Here is a 22,774-nt window from a genome sequence, read left to right as displayed (position 1 = left end):
TATGGGAACACATTTTAATGTGACTCTTCTAAGGTATCATATTTAAGTTTAAGGAAATGTGCTTTAAGTCTTATAGGTTATCAGATAGATAACTCGTGTTTTATTATCGGCAATGTGCACTTGCTTGACCCTTTTAGTGTTTCACAACCGGCCCCCATTAAGGCCTCAACAAACTTAAGGTCATAAAAATGACTTAAGCTTATTTAGAAATCCGACAAAAGCATTATAATAATGTTTGGTTGTTTTTCCAGTTTTTTATTTTTTATATTATTTTGTTGTGGACCTTAAAGTCAAAAGTGTAGAGAACCACTATGATCTTTTAATTTACACAAACCAGCTTTTCAGCATCAGTCCTGTACGCTGACGTCACCCATCAAATTTCGCACCCACTACCCCACCGATTTAATCTCGTGACTAGAAATGGCGGGACGATAACTCGAGCTATTTTTGTCTCGCAAAGCTCATTAGCGTAACCGCGTGCACAGCGGACGGGTGACAGTAAAAACATTACGACGCGCGCGTGCGAGAGAGAAGCGTGCATTGATCGCTCTGCGTCGGATCGGGGCTCTGAGGGAATAAACAGATCGACTCGTTTGGACACCTCGAGGGAAAAACCGCGTGAAAATGTTGACCCTGTTGTCGGCTATGTACTTGGTGGTGCGCACGGCTTCGGCGCAGGTAAGACGCCTCTCCTTGGCAACGGAGGCGTATGATGCACCACGAATGACTGACGATGCGTACGGTTTTTCTTTCAATGAATCATTCTGCGTATGTTTTCGTTTATCGTGTTGCTCAATGTGCGTGCTGATGGGTTTTTAAGTGAATAGCTGATGCTGTAGGTTTCATTCATAATGCACGATATGAAAACTTAGTGCGGGGGACGGGGGGAGGCCAGTGACCCCTTTTTGATGATTAATTGCACGATGCTTTAGTGCGGTGAGGAGAGTCCAGCACCATGGATAGCACCTAGTCCCTTCCGTGCCCTAAAGGGTCGCGCCCCCACCCTTTATTTTGTCATGCGCTGTTGATTTAGCACATTGCTGAAGTGGCACTGTCCCAACCATAGATATGTATATAAAGGCTAGATGGCTCGTCCGCGCTGATGGCCAATTGAGTGGAACGTCCGCATTTTGGCGGCCATCTTAGGACAGGGCGCTCGCTCACTCGTAGCATTGAGTTTTAATGATGCAGGTACTTTTAAATGACCATAACTTGCTTAATTTTTTACCGATTTTCAAACGGATTGGTTTGTTATAAACGTCAAAGATGTACCTATGACACTGAATACGTATACTAAAAATAAATAAAAAATTCATGAAACATGTTAAAGCATCCAGAATTATAGCCACATTAATAACGTTTGTAAAAAACCAAACCGTTTGTAAATCCGTCAAGAATTCAGCAAGTTACGAGCATTTTAGTTGGCGTATGTCACTCACCTTCCGTCCACAGCAGCAGGGAGCAGACTATGGCAGCACTGACCTAAGATGGCCGCCAAGTGACGACACAGCTGACTCCGCCTTGAGCCATCTAGCCTTTATATACATATCTATGGTCCCAACCACTGAGGGAAATATCCGCATCAGACTAGTGCTGATAGTGCTTTACCCTTAAAGCCCCAAGCAAGCAATACAGAATGTCTATGTTACCAAACAAATTTATCTAAAAATGATGTTTTGACATCGCAAAACAGTTCTTGGCCCTATAATAGCCATAATGGAGAAGTCATCAGCATCCGTCCTGTACCTGTACCTGTATGTTGATAGAAGTTGTGCATAATTTAGATTACTGACACATTTTAAATGTGCAATGAGTCACACAAACTCCCAGAGCAATATGTTTCGGACACAGCTGCGTCCAAAAGCTCTAAAAGTTCCATGGCAGGAAGGCATCAAGGCACATCTAATTCCAATGTTTGGTTTTATTTCGTGTCTCCTGTGATGCCTTCATCGTCTTGTCCCACGATTCTGCGTGTGGGCGTGCAAGGGGAATGTGTTTGGTCAAGCCTGGTTGAAAAAATAAAATGGCGGCCAAGAAAGCTTCTGGAACACAAATTTAGTGTAAATAAAGTCTTATTTTCACTTTTTACACCTTTTAAAAGTGAGAAATTAGTATTGTAGTTTTCAAATATGAGATTGGTTATCACAAAGGCGCTCTCTGTTTATATTTCAAACAGATTTCCATTACGCTGCCTATGAAGGTTGTCCGAATGCGTTTCCCGGAGCTGCAGAAGTCATTGCCTCATCGTGAGGCAGTGAGGCAACAAGTCAGCTGCCTATGCTTTTGGATGCAGCCACAGATTCTTAAATTATGCAAATAAATTCCCAGCATGCCTCAATGCTTTAATCCAATACTGACAGCCAATGCTACATAACAACATGCATCTGCATTTAACAGCGAGATATTTTACTATGGATATATAGGTTTAGGCCTATGAGATTTTTAAAAACATGCTAGTTTTTGTTCACATCCTGGATTTAAAAAAAATACCTACATTTGGACAATTTGAAATATATATATATATATTTTAACTAACAACATATTTGTGCATGATGACAATTTGTAAGAAGGTCAGATAACTGACTTAGAATATTAAATATTTGTTTTCTGCATCTGATTTTTCATTTTTTTCTTAACTTTCTGTTTATTTTCATGTTAAAGAAACATGGTCACACATTATTGGCCCCTAATGCAAAGAATATTATTTTTATAGATATGTTCATTATAAGTAATTAGTCCCTTGCAAATATTCTGCACATATGATTAGCTCAGCATCTTATAAACTATGTATCTGTGGCTTGTGCGATCACAAATACATTAACACAATTCAGGTGTCCTCTACAGAGGACAAGGAAATGAATAGCTGGATTTCAGGAACATTGTGGTTGAGTCAGCAGAATGTAAAGTTCCTTTTTGTTTTCGTTTTTTTAAAAGACAATTTGAGTTCATTTTGTTTATTTGTGCATTTAGATGTCATAGTACCAGGAAAGCCATTTAGCATGTCTGATAATCAAATACATACGGTCTACATTTGATCGGATCCATAAACCCTGTATGAGCCTAAACCCATTGCCATAGTAGAGTTTCAAAAGTCGACCTTTATTAAGCTGTTTGGGTCTTTTATCCTCTATATATGGAGATGGGCGTGTTTGTTTGCGTCATAGCTGATGTTCATGGGTGCATGTGTTCGTTTCTGTAAGCTGGTTGGTGGAGGAAACCATCAGATACTACATTTCCCAGTGTACAGCTTTATGCGTCTTCGTGCAACCGTGTGACACTTCCATACAAAACTAGAGGTGACCCTTCCGTTCAGTCTGTCCGAGTGGAGAGCACCAGATCTCGTACATCACAACTCGCGCAACCCGATCGAAAAATGGTGAGAGTCAGATTCCTCCATTTTAATGTAACATTTGTGCAATGTGCATACGTCAAGTTTGCAACGCAAGATGGCGGGTTCGTTTTATGTTTTTTTATGATTTTCAGCGGTTGTGATGATATTCAAAGGTAGTTATTGCGAAGTTTGTGTTTTGAGCGATTTTGAACAAATTGTTTTGCATTGAACTAAAGCGATTTCATGCACCATTTCTATCTCACGATTTCCGCTGTTGTGGAGAGGGCATCACTACCGGTTTAACTTGTACCCATTTCAGTTACATGTGTCACTTAACGTTCGCATTTCTTAAATCAGTTTATGAATCATGACGTTAATAAAAAATATGATAAAGCTGCTGCGCTTTGATCGCGCGCGCTAGCCAGCTTGGCTCGTGCATCTATTGCATCACTCACTCACTCATTCATTCATTCATTCATTGTTGATATAAATGGCAACCAAACACCGCTAACTGAAAGTGTGTAATATATACGACATTTCACATTAATCCACGATGAACTAATCTTGACGCGTGTTAAATGGGTCACGCTGTTTTGGCGCGAATGACTTTGTGTTTTCATTGCAGGCCGAACCCATCCGTGTTTTGGTGACTGGCGCAGCAGGACAGATTGCTTATTCCCTCCTGTACAGCATCGCTAAAGGAGATGTGTTTGGCAAAGACCAGGTAAGACTAGACTGCATTTAGTCGTCAAAGTACCGCGAGATAGATTCGCTTTCGACCGCTCTCGCGGTAATGTGATGTCATACGCCACTCGTCTGCGCAGCGGCCTAAGCAGACGCGTCGTGCTTTCCAATTAAAACCTGAAGGGATTTTTAATAATAATCCTGTTTTTTATATAAGAATGTATTATTTAAATATGTGACAGTTTAAGGAACAAAATAGGCCACTACCTTTATAAAGTGCACTATTTGAGGGGACAGCTGTTTGAAGTGATGTTCAAACTCATAGTTGACATGATTTGAGTGCACTCATTCAATCCCATGATGCACAACGTTTTCATTAATTCCTTTATATTAGTGAAGTACTGTAATGTATGTGTGCTGATTTCTGTTGGAGCCTTGGTCCCATATTAACATTTCTGTATCTGTAGAATACCTGCATGACCATACTATACTTATAAAGTGCATACAAGGATTAATTTTGTATCCCGCAATGCTCTCAATTTGAGATATCCTTTCCATTATGATATACCTCTCTACTTTTGTACACAATACTGAATTAACAATACTAAATAACGATTGATGATAACTGGACGTCATTCGTATGTAACATAGTGAAGTCACGTGATGACAATATAGCATGCTCCTTTTGAAATACTATTTCACATATGTTTTATTTACTGCTGATGAAAGTGTAATGTATCATGTTTCTTTTCTTAGCCGATCATCTTGGTGCTTCTCGATATCACTCCCATGTTGCCCGTGCTGGACGGTGTCGTCATGGAATTGCAGGATTGCGCTCTTCCGCTTCTGAGAGGTCAGCATTCCGACTCCGATTTAATCATGAATACCCTCAATCGGTTTTGATTAAAAAAAACAAGATCAGACCTCTAATGCACAGACCGGCTTTGTAATTGGTTTGTTTACAGTAAAGCTTGCGCCATTAACATCTTGACCATATTAAAAATGCACAAGAGGTAGCATGACTCTGCAGGATCGCCATAGACCAGTGTCTGCTGTGAAGGGATTAAGGAATAGAGAGGTGTGCACGGCACAGAGTCGTCTTATTGGCTCACGCCGTGGGATGTGCATCATTGTCGGCGACCAATAGAAATCATGGTTGTGAAACAACAACAATGGGGGTGGAGGGGAGGGGTCCAAAGAACAGCTTGTATCACAAAAGCTGAGCCGTGGGTGAAGTCCATTCTGATAATAGGTTTGCACTTACTGAATATTATCAATTAAGTTTACCAATTGATCATTGGTTATGGCATTGAGATATGAAAGTGTTGGAAAATAATTGTCAGTAGTCGGAATATTTAATGCAAAATTGTTTACATGCGGTTGGACCGTGATAAGAGTTATCATGTCAATCATCCAATCATACCCTGTCCTTTACTGCTTACTCAACTGATATCGTCCTTGAAAGCAGGGCTTACTTTGACCCTAGTACAGTTGATTTGTCAGGCCTTTATTTGAAGTCATCATAATCAGAAGGGGATCTTTGTGAATAAATGCTGAGGCACAATAATGATGTTGCTGTTATGGACATCTGCGTGTCCTTTTTGTTTTGTTGATGTGTATCTTTAACATGCCAGGTTTAAATAAATTAATGGTTAAGGTTTAATTTCTCTAATTACAGATGTGATTCCCACGGATAAGGTTGAGGTGGCCTTTAAGGATCTCGATGCTGCCATCTTGGTAGGCTCTATGCCCAGAAAAGAGGGCATGGAGAGAAAGGACCTACTGAAGGCTAACGTGGCCATTTTTAAGACCCAAGGTGAAGCCCTGGAGAAGTACGCCAAGAAGACTGTCAAGGTAAAACATCATTAAAGCTTATAAAAACAAATAAATGTTATTTGACTTTATTTGACGAAGCGTTTAACTAGCTTCAGTGTTTTGCACTCTTCTGAGTTTCTTTTTGTTTTTGAAGGTGCTAGTTGTTGGAAATCCAGCCAACACCAACTGTTTGATCGCATCCAAATCCGCTCCCTCCATTCCTAAAGAGAATTTCTCCTGCCTGACCCGTCTGGACCATAACAGGGCCCGATCCCAGGTCTGAACCACATCTTTAGTTTACATTCTGCTCTTTTTCTGAATCAGATCAATCTTTGGGCTTTTAAGAATCCTGAGCAGCTGAGATTTATTTCCCACCTAATGCTAACCTAATTGTCCACATCAAGTCAATTTGTTTGATTAATTAAATCAATGGCTCTTTGCTAATCAGTTTTCCTTCACGTCTCTAGGTGGCGATGCGTGTCGGCGTATCCTCCGACAGCGTGAAGAACGTGATAATCTGGGGAAATCACTCCTCCACTCAGTACCCAGATGTGCACCATGCTAAAGTGACGCAGAATGGCAAGGAGACGGCAGCTTTTGACGCGGTGAATGATGAAAGCTGGCTGAAGGGTGACTTTATCACTGTAAGTCAAAAAAACTATAGGAGAGCCTTTACAACCATAGTCATCATATTGAATTCATACAAAGAAATCAGAACATTTAAGTATACAAGTTGAGTCATAATAAATAAAGTGAAATGACACAGGGAATAAGTATTGAACTGATAAGGACAATTAAATCATTTACATGTTGTTCAATTAAACAACCTGTAGTGATTAATTATAAAAAAATGTACTGTTTTGATATTGAGGTTGTATTAAAGCATCTCCTCTTAACCATGGTAAAACACTGTTATGTTTCTCTCTTGGCTCATTACTTTAAATTATAGTTCTTTTTTTATTTACCTGACGTGGTTTTTTGTTTTTCAGACGGTACAGCAGAGAGGAGCAGCTGTCATCAAAGCCAGAAAACTCTCCAGCGCCATGTCTGCTGCCAAGGCCATCTGTGACCACATGAGGGACATCTGGTTTGGTACTCCAGATGTGAGTTTACACCCCCATATGAACACTTTATATGTTCTTTATGTTTCTGAATCTCCACAAACCTTCAGTTTGAAACCTCAGATACAATTTGCAAAGAAGAGAGAGAGCAGAACATATTCAGTGATGTTTTGCTTCTTGTGTCTGAACAGATATTTATAATTCTGTGTCTTTGTCTCAAACAGGGCGAGTGGGTGTCTATGGGCGTCTTTTCTTCTGGTAATTCTTATGGAGTTCCTGATGACCTCATGTACTCCTTCCCTGTTATGATCAAGGTTTGTCTTCATCATCACTCGCTTGTTAAAACTTAGATTGACCTAAAAACAAAATATATAGCTTCAAATTGCTTAATATCAACTACAGGCCATTCAGAAATACTGGTTTGTTGGCCCAACCAAAACATTGATATTTTTTGCCAAGTCCTCTTGAGTGCATGTAAGAACAATTGGAGGAATGATGTTGTCCATGTGTTGGATTGTTTTTAATTAGTTTTTTTACCTGGTTAAAGGAGGTTTACTGAATATATTAGGATATTGACTTTTACCTTTATTCAGAATGGACAATGAAAAGTGACTGGAGACTTCATTTAAATCATTTTTTTTTGTCAAAAAAGCTTGCATGCACTTAGGGGGTTTTGCAGCAAAATACAGTGAAATTTGTTAAATACCAATAAAATAAGGCATTGACTGAACCTAAACATAAGAAACTGAATAAAAATGCTCATTTACAAGAAAACACGTCAGGGGCACTTAAAGGGTTTTGCATCTAAACTCTTCATACGGCTTTTTTGCTAGAAATTTAGCATATAATATACTAAATAACTAAAGTTACATATAAAGTCATATTTATAACTTCACAAATATATAAGCCAGAGACTTTATTTGACATAAATCAAAAATATATTTAGCATTCCAGAGGAAAATTGTAGTTAAAAAAGAAATTCTTGAGATAGAAGGCAAACTGCAAGATTTTATTGAAGAATGTGTTTTAACCCCAACAGAACAAGACCTGGAAAGTGGTTGACGGACTCTCCATCAACGATTTTTCCCGCGGCAAGATGGACGCCACCGCGGCAGAGCTGGTGGACGAGAGAGACACTGCGGTCACTTTCCTGGGAGCGTGACTGGATGTTTCAACAACACGGCCGCCATTAGACCCCAAGTCCCCAAATCCACGCCTTTAAAGTCCTGTAGATTTCACAGCTGACCATTTGTGCGTGTGTGGATGCCAGTCGCTTATTGTATGTGTGGGTACGCGTGTGTGATGAATTTTCATATGAAGACAAAATGTCTGCAATGTAACTTCCTCTGATTGGACTGTCTGGGGAACCGCCTCCAACTGGAACAATTCAAATATGTTTACGCACAATCGTCCTGACCAAAATAACAATCGATTATCCAACAATAAAAAATTGTGTAAAATGTCAGTTGTTGATTTGATTTAAATTGTCATTGTGCAAGATTATGTCCATCCACATATCTGTAGTTTTGAGCCATGAAAATTGTATTAATGGAAGAATGGGATATTTTACAATGTTGAGATCAAAGCTTTCATCTATCCCACAAAATATATAAGCAGCTATATGCAGCTGAAGATATATAAACAGCAACTTGTTTTTGCAGTTATATTCTCAGTGAGGAAAGTTCAAGTTTATAAATCAAACTTCATGTTAATGGTTAAAATTTTATGAATATGTTTATAGTAAATGTTATTTTTATCACTTTCAACAGATTCATCAACCACACAGCAAAAAAATAAATAACAAATAGTTTATTGGCAGATACTTTATCCAAAGTCCATTAAAGGTTTACATTTTTTATTTATGTTCCATGCGTACAATAATTCGAACGGACAAGATTATTAAGATTACAAGATTGTTTTAACAAAATTTGTAAACAACTATTCATGTTAAGCACAATGCTGCGTTCCAAACAACTCGGATTTAGGATATTTCCCACATCCCTACTGAAAAGTACAGCTAAGACCAGCAAAAGCTGGTTTTTGCTGGTTTAAAGTGGCAGTAACTGGTTTAAGTAGCTGGTCCGCACAGCCTGGCAAAGATGGACAAGCTGGTGGGTCAGCTGGTCTTAGTACAGCTAGACCAGTTTAAAAAGTAACCAAAACAACTAAAACCAAGCTGGGAGACCAGCTAAAACCAGCTCAAAATCGGAAATAATGTCTATGTAAAATGTAAATGTAAAGTATTTCGTAACTTAAAAAGTTAGTTACATCAAAACATTTTAAGTGTTTAGTAACATTTAAAAGAGCATCGTTACAGATTATTTCCGAGTTGAGGTGGGAAATATACTATATCCGAGTTGTCTGGAACGTACGTAGCATAAGCTCAACACAAATTTTGGATTTCTCTAAAATTAGTGATTTTACTTTTAAAGTAATTAGATTCGTGTCTGTACAAGATAATAAAAAAGTAGTAGTGATTTTTAACAATGTAGAAATTCCTCTTTGCAATCTTTAAAATAAATTTCAAACTATCATAAAAGTCATACAATTTAGTGGAATCACGGTATTACTAATGTAAATTATATAAACACGTTTTATTTTTAAGAATATAAGTCAAATTGTAAACATTGATGGCCAGCAGATGTCACTATTTCACCAGTTAACTGAATCCGCTCAAAAACGACAAAATCTGATTGGTTCAGCCAGCTCTGCCGTTGTTCTGATTGGTCCATGAGTAAACTTCATATGCACGCCACGATTTAATGCGACACTTCCGCCCTTGAATCCCTGACCCGTGCAGCAGACGTGAGTATCTTCGCATGGCCTGTCAAAAAGCCTGTGTGCTCTTTAGATGTGCTTACCCAACCTTAAACAGCCCATGAACCCTGCGCAGTGTGCTTGTTTGTGCTTCCCAGCATCGCTGTCTAGTATTAAAATCCACGACAGATATCCCCCTACGTTTACTCTCAGGCTTTTTGTATGTACAGTATGTTCAGCTGGTAAAAGCAGTCATATATAGTATAGTGTTATAATAGGTGAAGCTGAATCATCCGTGTATTGTGCTCAATGTAAAAAGTTCAGTTGGCTGTTTTTTACAGACGACAAGAACAAATAACCAACCATCTTCTCCTTTTAGTGCATTACATTTCCTCTTATGTGGAATTAGTTTTAATTCCATTCTCAGAATATATATCATGTAATATAAACGTTGTTTAAAAGTTAAAACAATAATTCGTCTGCTGTTTTTTCAATCTGAAGGCTGCAGCCTCCAGAGGTCGCATTTCTAGGCTGCATACGTCATCAAGAGTGTCTTTTTCAGTATATTAACTGAAATGAGTAATATTTCAGTAAGTATAAAGTTGACTATAACTCTTAGTTAATTGTAAATTGGTGTAATATGCTTATGACTTGTGAGTCTAATGCTTGGTTAACTAAAATAAACCAGGCTTGATGACGTATGCAGACTGCAAATGCGACCTCCGTAGGCTGCAGCCTTCGGATTGAGAAACGGCCGTTATGTCCTAACGTTATCTATGGTTATAGTAGGAACGTTTTTTTAACGTGAATAGAACATTCCCTAAACCTTTGGCGAACGTTTGAGCGAATTCCTGTGAGCCATTCTGGCATTTCATATTCATGCGTTTAATGATGATATTGTTTGCAAAATAGTCGTATAATTACAACATTAAAATATATAATTACCACTGCTAATAAACTATTTTAATAAAATATAAAAATGTATAACTGTACATTTTCTTCATCTGTTTTTATACCTTTCAATATTTTTTTAAATGTATTAATTTTACCATGTGTTAATATAATTTTGCCCTCTGGAAAATAAAACCTAAAACGAACGTTCTCAGAACGTTATTATTTGGTTCCAAAAATAACCAAAAACTAACGTTAGGGGAACGTTCTGTGTTTGCTGGACAGTGATTTGTTAAGCTGTAGTAAATGCTGTAGTTTAATTTAAAATATATTAATGTTCTTCAAGCGCATACTGCGGCAAGAACGCGCGCGCACCGCAACGCTCGTGAACGGAAGAACGAGTCCACTCCACTGGTCCAGTCAGTGTGAAGAGTCCCGCTCGTGCTACACGTCATGCGCATTCAAGCAACTTAACATTGGCACATAAAACCATTCCGTTGTATCCTGCGTGAGTTTCACACGGTGACGATGTGGATGGGCAGTGCTGGGGTTTATTAAAGGGCTCTTGAGCGCGCTCCTGTCTCTTTCGCGCGCGCGTCGTGTTCATTACTGAAATCTCATCTGACTTCAAACCGGTTCGGTTCGGATGCGGATGCTGGGAGCTGATTTTACTTCTTGCGCACTTACATCTTTTTTTCTGGAGGCTTTGATTCCTCACTATTGCTGTAACTGTAGTTTAAAATGGAGTATTAAAGGTACATTTGACATAGTATTGAATTTTACTGAACCCCAAAAGGATTAAAATACATCAAAGTTTTTATTAGAGAGTTGTCAGAAGTTTTTGATCATGTCTTCTGTCGCTGGTAAGTCAATTTTATAGGCTTGCAAGATGTACAATGGTGTTAAATACCATACAGTGATGCTATCAGATGTTAATAAATGGCACTTTAATGTATAGGGGTAAATACATCTACTCATGTAAAGCTGCTTTGAAACCATTAACAATTGTGAAAAGCGCTATATAAATAAAATTGAATTGAATTGTATTCAGATTGAAGCATCTGTACCTTGTCATACTAATGCTGTTTTTGCATGCATGTAGATCTAAACAGAGGTGGTACGACCGCAGGCATGAAGGAGTTTCAGGAGATGCAGAAATTGCAGCATGAGAACTCCATGCACAAAGAGCTGGAGAAACTCCTGGCCACTGCCAAGACACCAGAGCTGGAGGTGAGACCCGCTGCTCCGAAAACTATATGATATGTTGAGGGGCTAAATCTGAATGCCTTTGTCCTTGACTCCGTGTCCATGTGTTTACCCAGCTCACATAGAGTATGTACCCAAATATATCACCACAACACCGAGACGTTTATCTAGCTGTCCAAATAGACATAGATAGGTAAAGGTCAGTGACACATGACAGTCAGTTTTTGTATGGATCTGTTAAGATTGGTGTGCTTCTTGAAAATGCAATTTATGCACACACATAATAATTTTAATACTTGCCTCATCTATGAACTAATTAAAACTCATTTTGATATTTTGTAGTGGGACTTAACTCTTTCACCGCCAGCGTTTTTTTTAAAAGTTGCCAGCCAGCGCCAGCGTTTTTCATGATTTTCACCAAAGTTTAATGCCTTCCAGAAAATGTTCTTCTTTAAATATATAAACATACATATACCAAATGAAAGAACAGACCCTCTGCTTTCAAACAAAAAAACCTGTTTCATCCTACCTTCAGTGGTTCTTTTGTAATCAGCTTTTGAATATGGGTAGGTTTCTGCAAAAACACCACATTTTGAGCAAAAAGCAGATAATAATTAAATTTTTGTGACGGACTTTTCATAGAGATCCCATTCAGAGCGATCTTTAAAACAGACACGGACATGCAGCCGCTTGTCATAGGGCAATACATCTGGGTTTAAAAAGTTGCGGAAGGTGGATAATAGCGGTATTGCGGAAAGACAAAAAATCTCATCATTGGCGGGGAAGCTTTTTCTCTTAATTGACGAGATATCTCGTCAATGGCGGTGAAAGAGTTCATATTTAAAACGTAATCATACAAGTAGTCTGGCAAAGTCACGTAAAAACTTAAATTGCACTTAAATTTTTAACTTTATTATTATCACTTTAAAGTCTTTTTAACTAAGATTTTTTTGTCTTGACTAGTGATGAGTTGCTGTTACTTAAAATAAAGTTGAACAGTGGCGGGCAAAAAATTAGTTTGGGGTGTCATTTGTGTGGATCATAATGTAAAAATATGTGTTCGGTGCATCAAGGGAACCTTAGCGCATCTTGTGTTATGTCAAAATACGTGCCTGCTGCATACGCGTCGAAAAGATTCATAATAAAAGAGATGTTTGTTAAGAGATTCATGTCTCGGAAGACACTTAAGGGCGATTTATAGTCGTGCGTAGGTCCTACGGCGTAGCAGCGACGGCGTAGGTTCCGCGTCTGTTTTCATTTATACTTGTGCGTCGCCGTCCGCGTCGACGTGCAAACACACGCGAAACCACTGGTTGGCAGTAATCACGCGTGTAACCACAGTAGCAGCAGAAGTCGTCACAGAAGAAGAAGCTAAGCAAGTTAACCCACAAACGAAGACGAAATAGCAACTTGTTGTGTATAATTTGAGAAGACCAGCAATGATGGAAGTAAATAAACAGCGACTTATGTTGCAGTTTGAGTTAAATCACTCCTTAACTTGGCTCATCTTTGTTTTCACCGTCTCAACCGGAAATACCTATGACGCAGTTTTTTTACCTGACGGGAGGGGTTCTGGTGGACCAATCACAGAGCTTGCGGTCCGCGTAGAGCAGACGCGCTGTTAGGAATTTTGTGAGGTGCGCGTCAGGCTACGCAGAGCTACGCACAGGCTACAGATAGCCTACGCCGTAGCTACGGCGTAGCACCTACGCACGACTATAAATCGCCCTTTACTTAACAGTAAACTGATTACACTTGAGATTTAAGCTAGTATTGCGCATCTCTTTTAACCCTTGCAAAGCGTCTGTAGCAGGCACGCGCATAGATTCACGTGACGCACGGAACACATATTTTGACATGATTATCCACATACAACGATGTTTTGACGAGTTTCGCATTTGTGCCTCCTCGGAAAAGAAGTCACGATTCGCCACTGAAGTTGAAATAAGTTCAACTTTATAAGTTACATCAACTCGTCACTAAGTTGAAATGACGTGTAAATCCAAGTTGATTATACTTAAAAATTCTGTTTATGGGTGGGGTGTCGTTATTTAGTCTAATAGTCATATGTTTTGTGTTCGGTTAACTTTACTAGATTAATCGCGATTAATCGCATACAAAATTAAATTTTGTTTTTGCATAATACACTGAAAAAATTATTCATTCAATTTACTCAATTTTTTAAGGTAACTGGTTGCAATCAATTTATTTAAGCTACATTTAAACAAAAGTTTTTTGTTTTGTTTTGTATTTAAAAAAAATGTTTTGTTTAAATCTAGCTTAAATAAATTGATTGCGACCACTTACCTTAAAAAAAAAGAGTAAATTGAATGAATCATTTTTTCAGTGTATATGTTTGTGCACTGTGTGTTATTATTTTGTAAATACACATACATGCATACAAAATAATTACACACAATAAACACACTAATTTATAATGCAAATACAAACTTTGTATGCCATTAATTGTGATTAATCTTTTGACAGCCCTACTTTAGACAAATTCATATGAAAACGAGTACAAATGCCCGTGAACTCAGGTTAGATAATCATATAAAATTTTTTTTTTTATTAAACATTTGGGTGTTTAGTTTTTGAAACAAGCAAAACTATTTAGCAGAATCAATATTAACAAAATGTAGCTGGTAGAAAAAGTTTGCATATGCAATCGCTATATATATTTTTCCTTTATCAGTATGTGTGCTCCCTGACCTTTCGAACCCATGACCTTTGGGTTGCCAAAATAATGCTCTGAGTTTCAGTAACATTTCAGATGCATTTCCAAATCTCCAAACAATAACAGCACTGTTAATGAGAGCGGTAGATCCGCATTAGTCTCGCTAATTATTTTTCACGCTGATGCCCATGAAGAGGTGACCTAATGAAGGATGGGTAACTTTAATTATATCCTGTTGTCCCATGATGCAACACATGAACCATTAATCTAAAGCTTGAAGGAGAATATTCATTATAATGCACAGAATTTAACAGGTTAATTAGAAATATGACTTCTTCTGTAACTTTTATTCGGTTATTGTATGTGATTTTAATAAAGGCTTTGTGCTGTACAGTATGTACTTAATTTGACATTTATGCATTTGGCAGACGCCTGTATCCAAGCTATAACTTTTATTAGTATGTGTGTTCCCTGGGGATCGAACCCATGACCTTTGCTCTGCTAACAAAATGCTTTGCCAATTGAGATACAGGAACACACATAATATAAGCGTTATAAATTCTTAGAAAGTATATGTTTTATCTTTACATTTGCAGTGTAATTTTTAGATATTATTTATTTTCACAATTGTTTACTGGTTATGGTACCTTATTAATTTACATGTTCCCTTCATTGTCCGCATTAAAGTTTGATTTCAGTCATTGATCTTTGACATGACCTTACTTAGTCAATATTAAAGATATCAAGGTTATATTTTACAGAATGTTCTTTACATTATATTTTTATGTAGAAAGCAGTAAATTACAAATGACTATGATATTGTAAAAAAATGTAATATGCTAATTTATTCGAGATGTGTCTCTCTAGATCTCCAGGAAGGACTTCGAGGGCTTCAAGCAGCTCTTTCACAATTTTCTTCAGGCGAAAGGACCCTCCGTAGAATGGGCCAAGATTCAGAGACCACCCGAGGACTCGGTAAGACCCACGAGTGTATACCAGTGACTAAAACAATATATCTTAAAGAAAATATGTTATGTGACACCAGCACACTTGTTAAAGAAAGAGGTCAGCTGGCATCAAACAAAGAATCAAATTAAAACATCAAACAAAAGGAAGAGACGGTCACTGTCAAAATAGCTGGAAAGAGAAAGAGCGAGAGGTTTGGTTTAAAGTGTATGACATTTTACCGTAGGTCCACTCCCCAAATAACCAACGACCCCTCCAGAAATACTCGCACGCTGAAGGTTAAACTATGTATAGCACTCACAACACTTTCAGCGTCCCACAACCTTGGCTGACATTTCTTTTCGAGCGCACACAGCCGTTGTGAAAACTCAGGTTACAGCACATAGTCATCCAGAAGCAATGATCTTAGATCAGCTCCAATAAATCAAAACTCCTCCAACTCATTACAGTTTAATCATCACAGCTGCTTCGAGATCAAAGCTTGCGGTAACGCTCAGTGGCTTGGTTTATTTCCGTCGCACTCCACGGTTACAACTTGGACGTGCTCCATGGTCGAATGCTTGATGGGTCAGCTGAGAGACTGTCTCGCTCTTGTGTGTTTTGTCATGTCACGTTACTTTGGCGGGGGGAAGAGTCAGGACAGATGAAACCTTATTTATATTCAGCATGTCGCTTTAGTCTACCTTTAGCATGATCAGCTACAAACATGAGATTTAGTGTCTCAGATCAGCACATAATGCACCTCTAGAGACAGTTTGTCCGACCAGGCATGTTTGGTTACCGGATCCTTCAGATCATTCAGCCAATCACCTTGTGCTTTCACCTTGACTCTCTCTCTTTCTGTATATAAGTATATTTTTTGGTAAGAGGTTATATCATGTGCAATCAATACTTTGATACTAAATACTGTCTTATATATTATGAACAGTTTTTGCATTTCTTCTGCAATATAGTAAATGTTGCAAAACTGCCTTTAGATACTTTTGACAGGTACAATTGTATATTACACAAAATTAAATAAGGACATATATGACATTATATTTACAAATGATTAAACCAAATAGTCTGTTTGTGACATTTAAACGTCTTGTCTTATCTTAAAACCGAAAGTGAATGGGTTTTCCTGGCGGAAGGTCTGCATTCGTTAAAAATTAGGGCTGGGCATAGATTAATCTAGATTAATCTCATACAAAATAAAAGTAATTTTTTGCATTATATATGAGTTTGTGATGTGTGTAAATATTAGGTATATTTAAACACACACACACACACACACACACACACACACACACACACACACACACACACACACACACACACACACACACACACACACACACATATATATATATTTAAGAAATCTTTTATTTATATATAATTCTTTGTTTATATATAATATGAAATGTATAAATATATATATATATATATATATATATATATATATATATATACACACATGTAAATGTTTCTTAAATACATACATGAATGTGTGTGTATTTATATATACATAATAATTACACAATAATTACACAAAAAAGCACTTTTATTTTGTATGAGATTAAGCTAGATTAATCTATGCCCAGCTCTATTAAAAATATAACTTTTCAAATCTATATTAAATGTTTCTTACACTCAAAAAAATGAACTTTCGCCTTTGCCAGTTTTACTTAATCCTTTCATATTGTGATTACTTAAAAAAATACATTTAACAATGTGAACTTAATTTAATAGAGTTTATTCAACAAAAAGGTGTGTCTTGTCAGCTATACTTAAAAATTATTTGTTCAGCCAACATAACAGTGTTGTGTAAAATTAACAGATTAATAAAACCAATACAGACTGGCATCTCATTGGCTGATGATGTTGCAGTGTATTATGGGTAATTGTTGTTGTTCTGGCACCCTCTTGCAGAAGTGTAGCACCATAAGATAGGTACCTGTGGCCAACTATGAGTGAATTAACTTGTTCTAATATATTATTAGAACAAAAACAAACAAATTAATGGTTTAAAATGTAACATTTAATTTCAAATATATTTGTGATGTACTTGATAAGTTATAATTAAGAGGCTTATATGATTAGTTGTATTAAGCAGCTGCACTATGATTGATTGATTGATTCAGTGTTAAGGAGTTATTAGATAAAAGGGGTGGAGTTAATAAAATGGCATTATTCAAATTTTTGTCATCATTAATAAATTATTTATGTACAATCAACTCAACTGTTGGTTGTTAAGTTTACTTAACCTTCTTTTGTTAAATGAACTAAATTATTGTTCGTTGAGTTTACTTAACAAATTATGTGGAACCTGTTGACAAAATATTTTTAAGTAAGTTGGGTAAATGTACAGGCAGCTGGTTGTTATTGTCAAATAAGCCCCTTCATTGTGATACAAGACCCACTGCTTCGCATCTGGTCACACTTTCGGGTCTTATTTCTGCGATAGCAACCGGCTGCCTATACATTGTCCCTCACTTAAAAGGTACCTCGATTATGAAAACATGTATGCTTTTTATTATTTTTACTTAAAATTGTTGACATGGTGTATTGTGATGGCAGCCTGAGGCAATTTTTTTACGTTTATTAAAGGGTTTGCAAAACTTTTTTAAGATGTCAAATAAATCTTCGGTATCCCCAAGATACAAATGTGAAGTTTTAGCTCAAAATATCATATATAGATAATTTATTATAACATGTTAAAATTGTCACTATATGCCGTTTCTGGGTGTGTCCTTTTAAATGCAAATGAGTTGATCTCTGCACTAAATTGCAGTGCCATGCAGATTTAGGGGCGGTGTTATCCCCTTCTGACATCACAAGGGGAGCCAAATTTCAATGGCCTATTTTTTCACTTGCTCGATGAGAATGGTTTACCAAAACTAAGGTACTGGGTTGATCTTTTTCACATTTTCTAAGTTGATAGAAGCACTGGGGACCCAATTATAGCAAAAAGTCAGCTTTTCATGATATGTTTCCTTTAAAACTATGACATTTGTACTCTTTTTAATTTCATATATCCAATTCCAGTGCTAATCTGTTTGCCATACATGTGTACATTTGTTTATAGTCTGTGTACTTTTAAAACTTGACCTACTTTAGATGTAGCTCTTAAAATGAAAACAAGTTTATTATTTACTTATTGTATACACTGTCCTTAGACTTTAATCTTTTTACCTGCAGTTAAATGAACGCGTTGCACAAGTTTGATGAAATGTTTGTTTATTTGAGACGGATGTACGTGCAGGACTTCAGTGAGTCTGTACAGTTGTTGAAGGCAGCAGCTCACTACATTAACACAAAATGCTGAGAGAAATTAAATCAGCTTATATTTCTCAGTCTGTTTTTAAAGTTTTGAATCTCCTTTAATGTCTTATATCAGGATAACATCAGTTTTTTGCAGTCGGTTTAATTGCTTTGTTTAACTAGAGTAAAACAAACCTTGTGCTCGAGGGGGCAATCGAGTTTTCTACTGCCTTTAAACCAGGTTTTAATCTGCTATCTAGTTATAAACATCTCAGCCACATGTATTGTAACTAACTCGCTTAATCGGCAAGATTCTTCTAAAACTGTTACGCAGTTGCGGACTTAAAGGTCCTCTGTGTTGATTTTTAGCGGCATCTAGTGGTGAGACTGTGAATTGCAACCAACAGCTCAGTGACAGCTCACCCCTCCCTTTCGAAACGCATAGAGAAGCCACAGTAGCCGCCACAAGAAAAACTTGTCGTCGTCTGAGACAACGTAGTGATAAAACGCTCTCTATAGAGCAGTTTGTCCATTTGGGGCTACTGTAGAAACATGACGCAGACTTGCATGTAAGGGGACCCGCGATGTATGTAAACTAGATAAAAGCTCATTCTAAGGTAATACAAACAATAAGGTTTATAAACTGCTGATAATATAGTTATGTTTATTATATTGCACAATTAAATTGCATATTGATCCTTTTAAAAGTTACACAATGCACCTTTAAAAAAGATAAGTTTACAGTAATGCCTGCTAGCGCCCCTTGTGGCCATGTTGGGGATTGACATTACAGTGCTCTATTAAGACAAATGAAACTGAAAATAACTGAAAATCTGACATAATTGTGTGCACCTTCATCATGTTTGATTCTTTCTCAGATCCAGCCCTATGAGAAGATCAAGTTGAAGGGTCTTCCAGCTGACATATCCTCCAGTCTTAATAAACTTGCCGTGGTGAAGCTGAATGGAGGTCTGGGCACCAGCATGGGCTGCAAAGGACCCAAAAGTCTCATCAGCGTCCGCAACGAAAACACGTTTCTGGATCTGACCGTACAGCAGATTGAGGTACTGCATCACGGCGGCAAAGCCAAAACAGAGCGGAATTCATAAGTCATACATGAAATGCATTTTGACAGTTAGCGTGATGCTAATGGTCTAATCAGATTCAATGCATTTTGCTAAGCTATGCTAAAAGTGCTAGCGCCAGACCCAGAGATCGGCTGAATGGATTCAAAAACAGTAAAAATCAAATGTTTAACTTTGGAAAATGAGCATATTTTCCAAAAAAGTGGAGTGTCCCTTTAAGTAGAAAGGTTGAAGATGATGTAAGACTATGTTTGCCGTGTCAGACACTAGTAAAGATTTTACCTCTGTGTCAGTGACCCCAAAGTTGCATAATGTCTATTTATTAAAAAATCGTTCTCTTTCTCTCAGCATTTGAATAAGACGTATAATGCAGATGTGCCACTGGTGCTGATGAATTCCTTCAATACAGATGAGGACACCAAGAAGATCTTGCAGAAATACACACATCACTGTGTGAAGATACACACCTTCAACCAGAGCAGGTGCACACACACACATACATTTCTCATCCACAAGAACTTTGTCTCTGTCATCCATCCTTTCTCATCTTTCCTCCAATATCCTGCTCGCTATCCTGACTGCCCCCTCTCCACCTCCGCACAGGTATCCCAGAATCAATAAGGAGTCTTTGTTGCCAGTGGCCACTAATTTAAGCCTGACAGGCGAGAATGAAGAAGCCTGGTACCCTCCCGGGCACGGAGACATCTACGCTAGCTTTTACAACTCCGGCTTGTTGGACAAGCTCATCGCAGAAGGGAAGGAGTACATCTTTGTGTCCAACATTGATAACTTGGGCGCCACAGTAGACCTGCACATCCTGAACCACCTGATGATCCAACCAAGTGGGAAACGATGCGAGTTTGTCATGGAAGTCACGGACAAGACGAGAGCTGACGTGAAGGTGAGATTACTGTACCAGCTGTATGACACTTCTTCTTCTGTGGCAAGCTTATCGGCTAACATGTTGTGATCGTTTGTTTTAGGGTGGTACACTGATGCAGTACGATGGTAAACTCCGACTTCTGGAAATCGCCCAGGTGCCCAAAGACCACGTGGACGAGTTTAAATCCGTCACCAAGTTTAAGATCTTCAACACCAATAACCTGTGGATCAGCTTGCCAGCCATCAAAAGGCTTCACGAGCAGAACGCCATGGACATGGAGATCATTGTTAACCCTAAAGTAAGCACATCGTGGATGTTTGTATATAAATCAGTTTATTTGAGTTTATTTGTGACGTGTTTGTTTGGGTCTGCAGACTCTAGATGGCGGGCTCAATGTGATTCAGCTGGAGACGGCTGTGGGCGCCGCCATGAAGAGTTTCGACAACGCGTTGGGCATCAACGTCCCTCGTAGCCGCTTCCTTCCAGTCAAAACCACCTCGGACCTCCTATTGGTCATGTCTAATCTGTACAGCATGGATGCAGGGTCTCTGATCATGAGCCCCAAGAGGGAGTTTCCCACAACACCTCATGTCAAACTTGGCAGCTCATTCACGAAGGTAAACCGCACTGAGCATATCTGCCCAGACAGCAGATGACTCCGGGCCAGATCAGGCCTGGGTTGTGTAGTTTATTTGTACAAAAACTGAAGAAACACATAAGTCACCTGGATATTTATTCTCGTAATCTCATAGGACAATGTTTTCAAAACAAATCAACTTTGCCGGTTCTTGTGTGTTTTAGGTTCAGGACTACCTGAAACGGTTCGAGAGCATTCCTGACATGCTGGAACTGGACCACCTCACCGTGTCCGGAGATGTTACCTTCGGAAAACAATTAACACTCAAGGTAACGATGTCCAGGAATTACGATAGAAATAAAAATATGAAATGATAGATGGACTAACTCAACCCTGTGTGTTGTTTCTGTATCACAGGGGACTGTTATCATTATTGCTAATCACGGAGACAGAATCGACATCCCAGCTGGAGCGATGCTGGAGAATAAGATCGTTTCAGGCAACCTGCGCATCCTGGACCACTGAGGCGGAGGCGTCATCCAACTTTTGCACAGAAATCCCATCCAACATGTCACTTGGACTTTTACAGGGCATATATTTGTGTATGTCAGATATAGTGATGTCCTATATATGACGTCTATGTGATTAGTATTAACTTAAGTAATAATAACTACAGCTGTGTAGCTCACTCAATGATAAATGTCATAGGATTGAAGCAGATCACAGATCAGCTGTGATTGTTACATGAGAGATTACAGAGAATTCTCTAAAATAATAGTGCATCTTTGATATGTATAAATACTGTGACTGTGTTTATTACTGTGTAAACTGTTACTTTAACGCTACAATCTGAACACATGATGGACGTCTGTTCCCTTTAAGACAGGAATTAAAGTCGGAAAATTTCGATCATTCGAGCAGTGCTGATTTATTTCTGTAGGATGAAAAATTTTGATTTCTGTTTGTTTAAATAACCAGGAAGCTGAAACATGTGATGAAAGTATGAATAAAACTATTAACATTTACACATTAATTTAAGTTTTTAATTTAAAAATTATTAAACTGTTCTTTAACCTACCTTGTGGGTTGTTCCAATTCACTACCCTTTCAGGTTTTTCGTGAACAAAAAGGCCATTAAATTAACCGGCTGTAAAAATGTATCCGATTAATTTATTTTTTTAATTTTATAAATCTGTTAATCAACCTCAATACCAAATGTTTACAAAATTTCCATGATTTTAACTCTTTAATTGCCGAGTTCATAAGTGGTGTCACTGATTTGGGGAAAAAAACGCACAAAATATAATCAATTATAAAAGTGATTGTGGACTGGATTTTGCACAGTCTTGGGCATCCTAAAGATTAGTAAAAACATTGGCTTTGATGCATTTTTAGTTTTTGTGCAGCATCAGATTTAATTTTTTCTCCCACATTTACTGTTTTTGACTTCCATTATAACGACATTTTTGATTGCAAAGCCATGACACCATATTATCATGCATTCTTGATTGTTGGTGATTTTTCCTTTTGCTAAAAGGTAAGTACTGAGGGTGATTTACAGAGTCATGAAAAAAAATTGGAAAATATATTTATCTGAT

General features: G+C 37.8%; 2 protein-coding genes across 4 annotated transcripts; both read left to right on the top strand.

Annotated features, from left to right (window-relative positions):
* The first annotated feature begins 440 nt into the window (after positions 1-440).
* On the top strand, positions 441-8,356 carry mdh1aa (malate dehydrogenase 1Aa, NAD (soluble)). 2 transcript variants are annotated; one of them, XM_065295330.2, is made up of 9 exons: positions 441-678; positions 3,957-4,055; positions 4,772-4,868; positions 5,694-5,869; positions 5,985-6,107; positions 6,298-6,474; positions 6,820-6,933; positions 7,116-7,205; positions 7,931-8,356. In XM_065295330.2, exons 1-9 carry the CDS (start codon positions 625-627, stop codon positions 8,051-8,053), a joined length of 1,053 nt encoding a protein of 350 aa, XP_065151402.1. In that variant the 5' UTR covers positions 441-624; the 3' UTR covers positions 8,054-8,356. The 2 variants fall into 2 exon arrangements, with proteins under 2 accessions (XP_065151402.1, XP_073670453.1); XM_073814352.1 differs by lacking the exon at positions 441-678 and adding an exon at positions 3,219-3,376.
* A 1,227-nt stretch (positions 8,357-9,583) lies between these two features.
* ugp2a (UDP-glucose pyrophosphorylase 2a) lies at positions 9,584-22,081 on the top strand. Of its 2 annotated transcripts, none has more exons than XM_065295329.2 (10): positions 9,584-9,696; positions 11,642-11,769; positions 15,290-15,397; positions 19,510-19,695; positions 20,065-20,198; positions 20,320-20,617; positions 20,700-20,897; positions 20,974-21,216; positions 21,401-21,505; positions 21,594-22,081. In XM_065295329.2, exons 2-10 carry the CDS (start codon positions 11,671-11,673, stop codon positions 21,699-21,701), a joined length of 1,479 nt encoding a protein of 492 aa, XP_065151401.2. In that variant the 5' UTR covers positions 9,584-9,696; positions 11,642-11,670; the 3' UTR covers positions 21,702-22,081. The 2 variants fall into 2 exon arrangements, with proteins under 2 accessions (XP_065151401.2, XP_065151400.2); XM_065295328.2 differs by lacking the exon at positions 9,584-9,696 and adding an exon at positions 10,971-11,402.
* The last annotated feature ends 693 nt before the right edge of the window (positions 22,082-22,774 follow it).

This window comes from Paramisgurnus dabryanus, chromosome 4 (genome assembly GCF_030506205.2).
Source record: "Paramisgurnus dabryanus chromosome 4, PD_genome_1.1, whole genome shotgun sequence".
In the NCBI taxonomy this organism is placed as follows: domain Eukaryota; kingdom Metazoa; phylum Chordata; class Actinopteri; order Cypriniformes; family Cobitidae; genus Paramisgurnus; species Paramisgurnus dabryanus.
The sequence above is the reverse complement of the archived record's forward strand: the minus strand, read 5'-3'. Positions and strand labels throughout refer to the sequence as shown.

Coding starts and splice junctions, on each gene's coding strand:
- mdh1aa (XM_065295330.2), top strand. CDS start 625: ATGTTGACCCTGTTGTCGGCTATGTACTTGGTGGTGCGCACGGCTTCG. Junction 679..3,956: donor TGCGCACGGCTTCGGCGCAG/GTAAGACGCCTC, acceptor TTTTCATTGCAG/GCCGAACCCATCCGTGTTTT. Junction 7,206..7,930: donor CCTTCCCTGTTATGATCAAG/GTTTGTCTTCAT, acceptor TAACCCCAACAG/AACAAGACCTGGAAAGTGGT.
- ugp2a (XM_065295328.2), top strand. Junction 15,398..19,509: donor AGAGACCACCCGAGGACTCG/GTAAGACCCACG, acceptor ATTCTTTCTCAG/ATCCAGCCCTATGAGAAGAT. Junction 19,696..20,064: donor TGACCGTACAGCAGATTGAG/GTACTGCATCAC, acceptor TCTTTCTCTCAG/CATTTGAATAAGACGTATAA.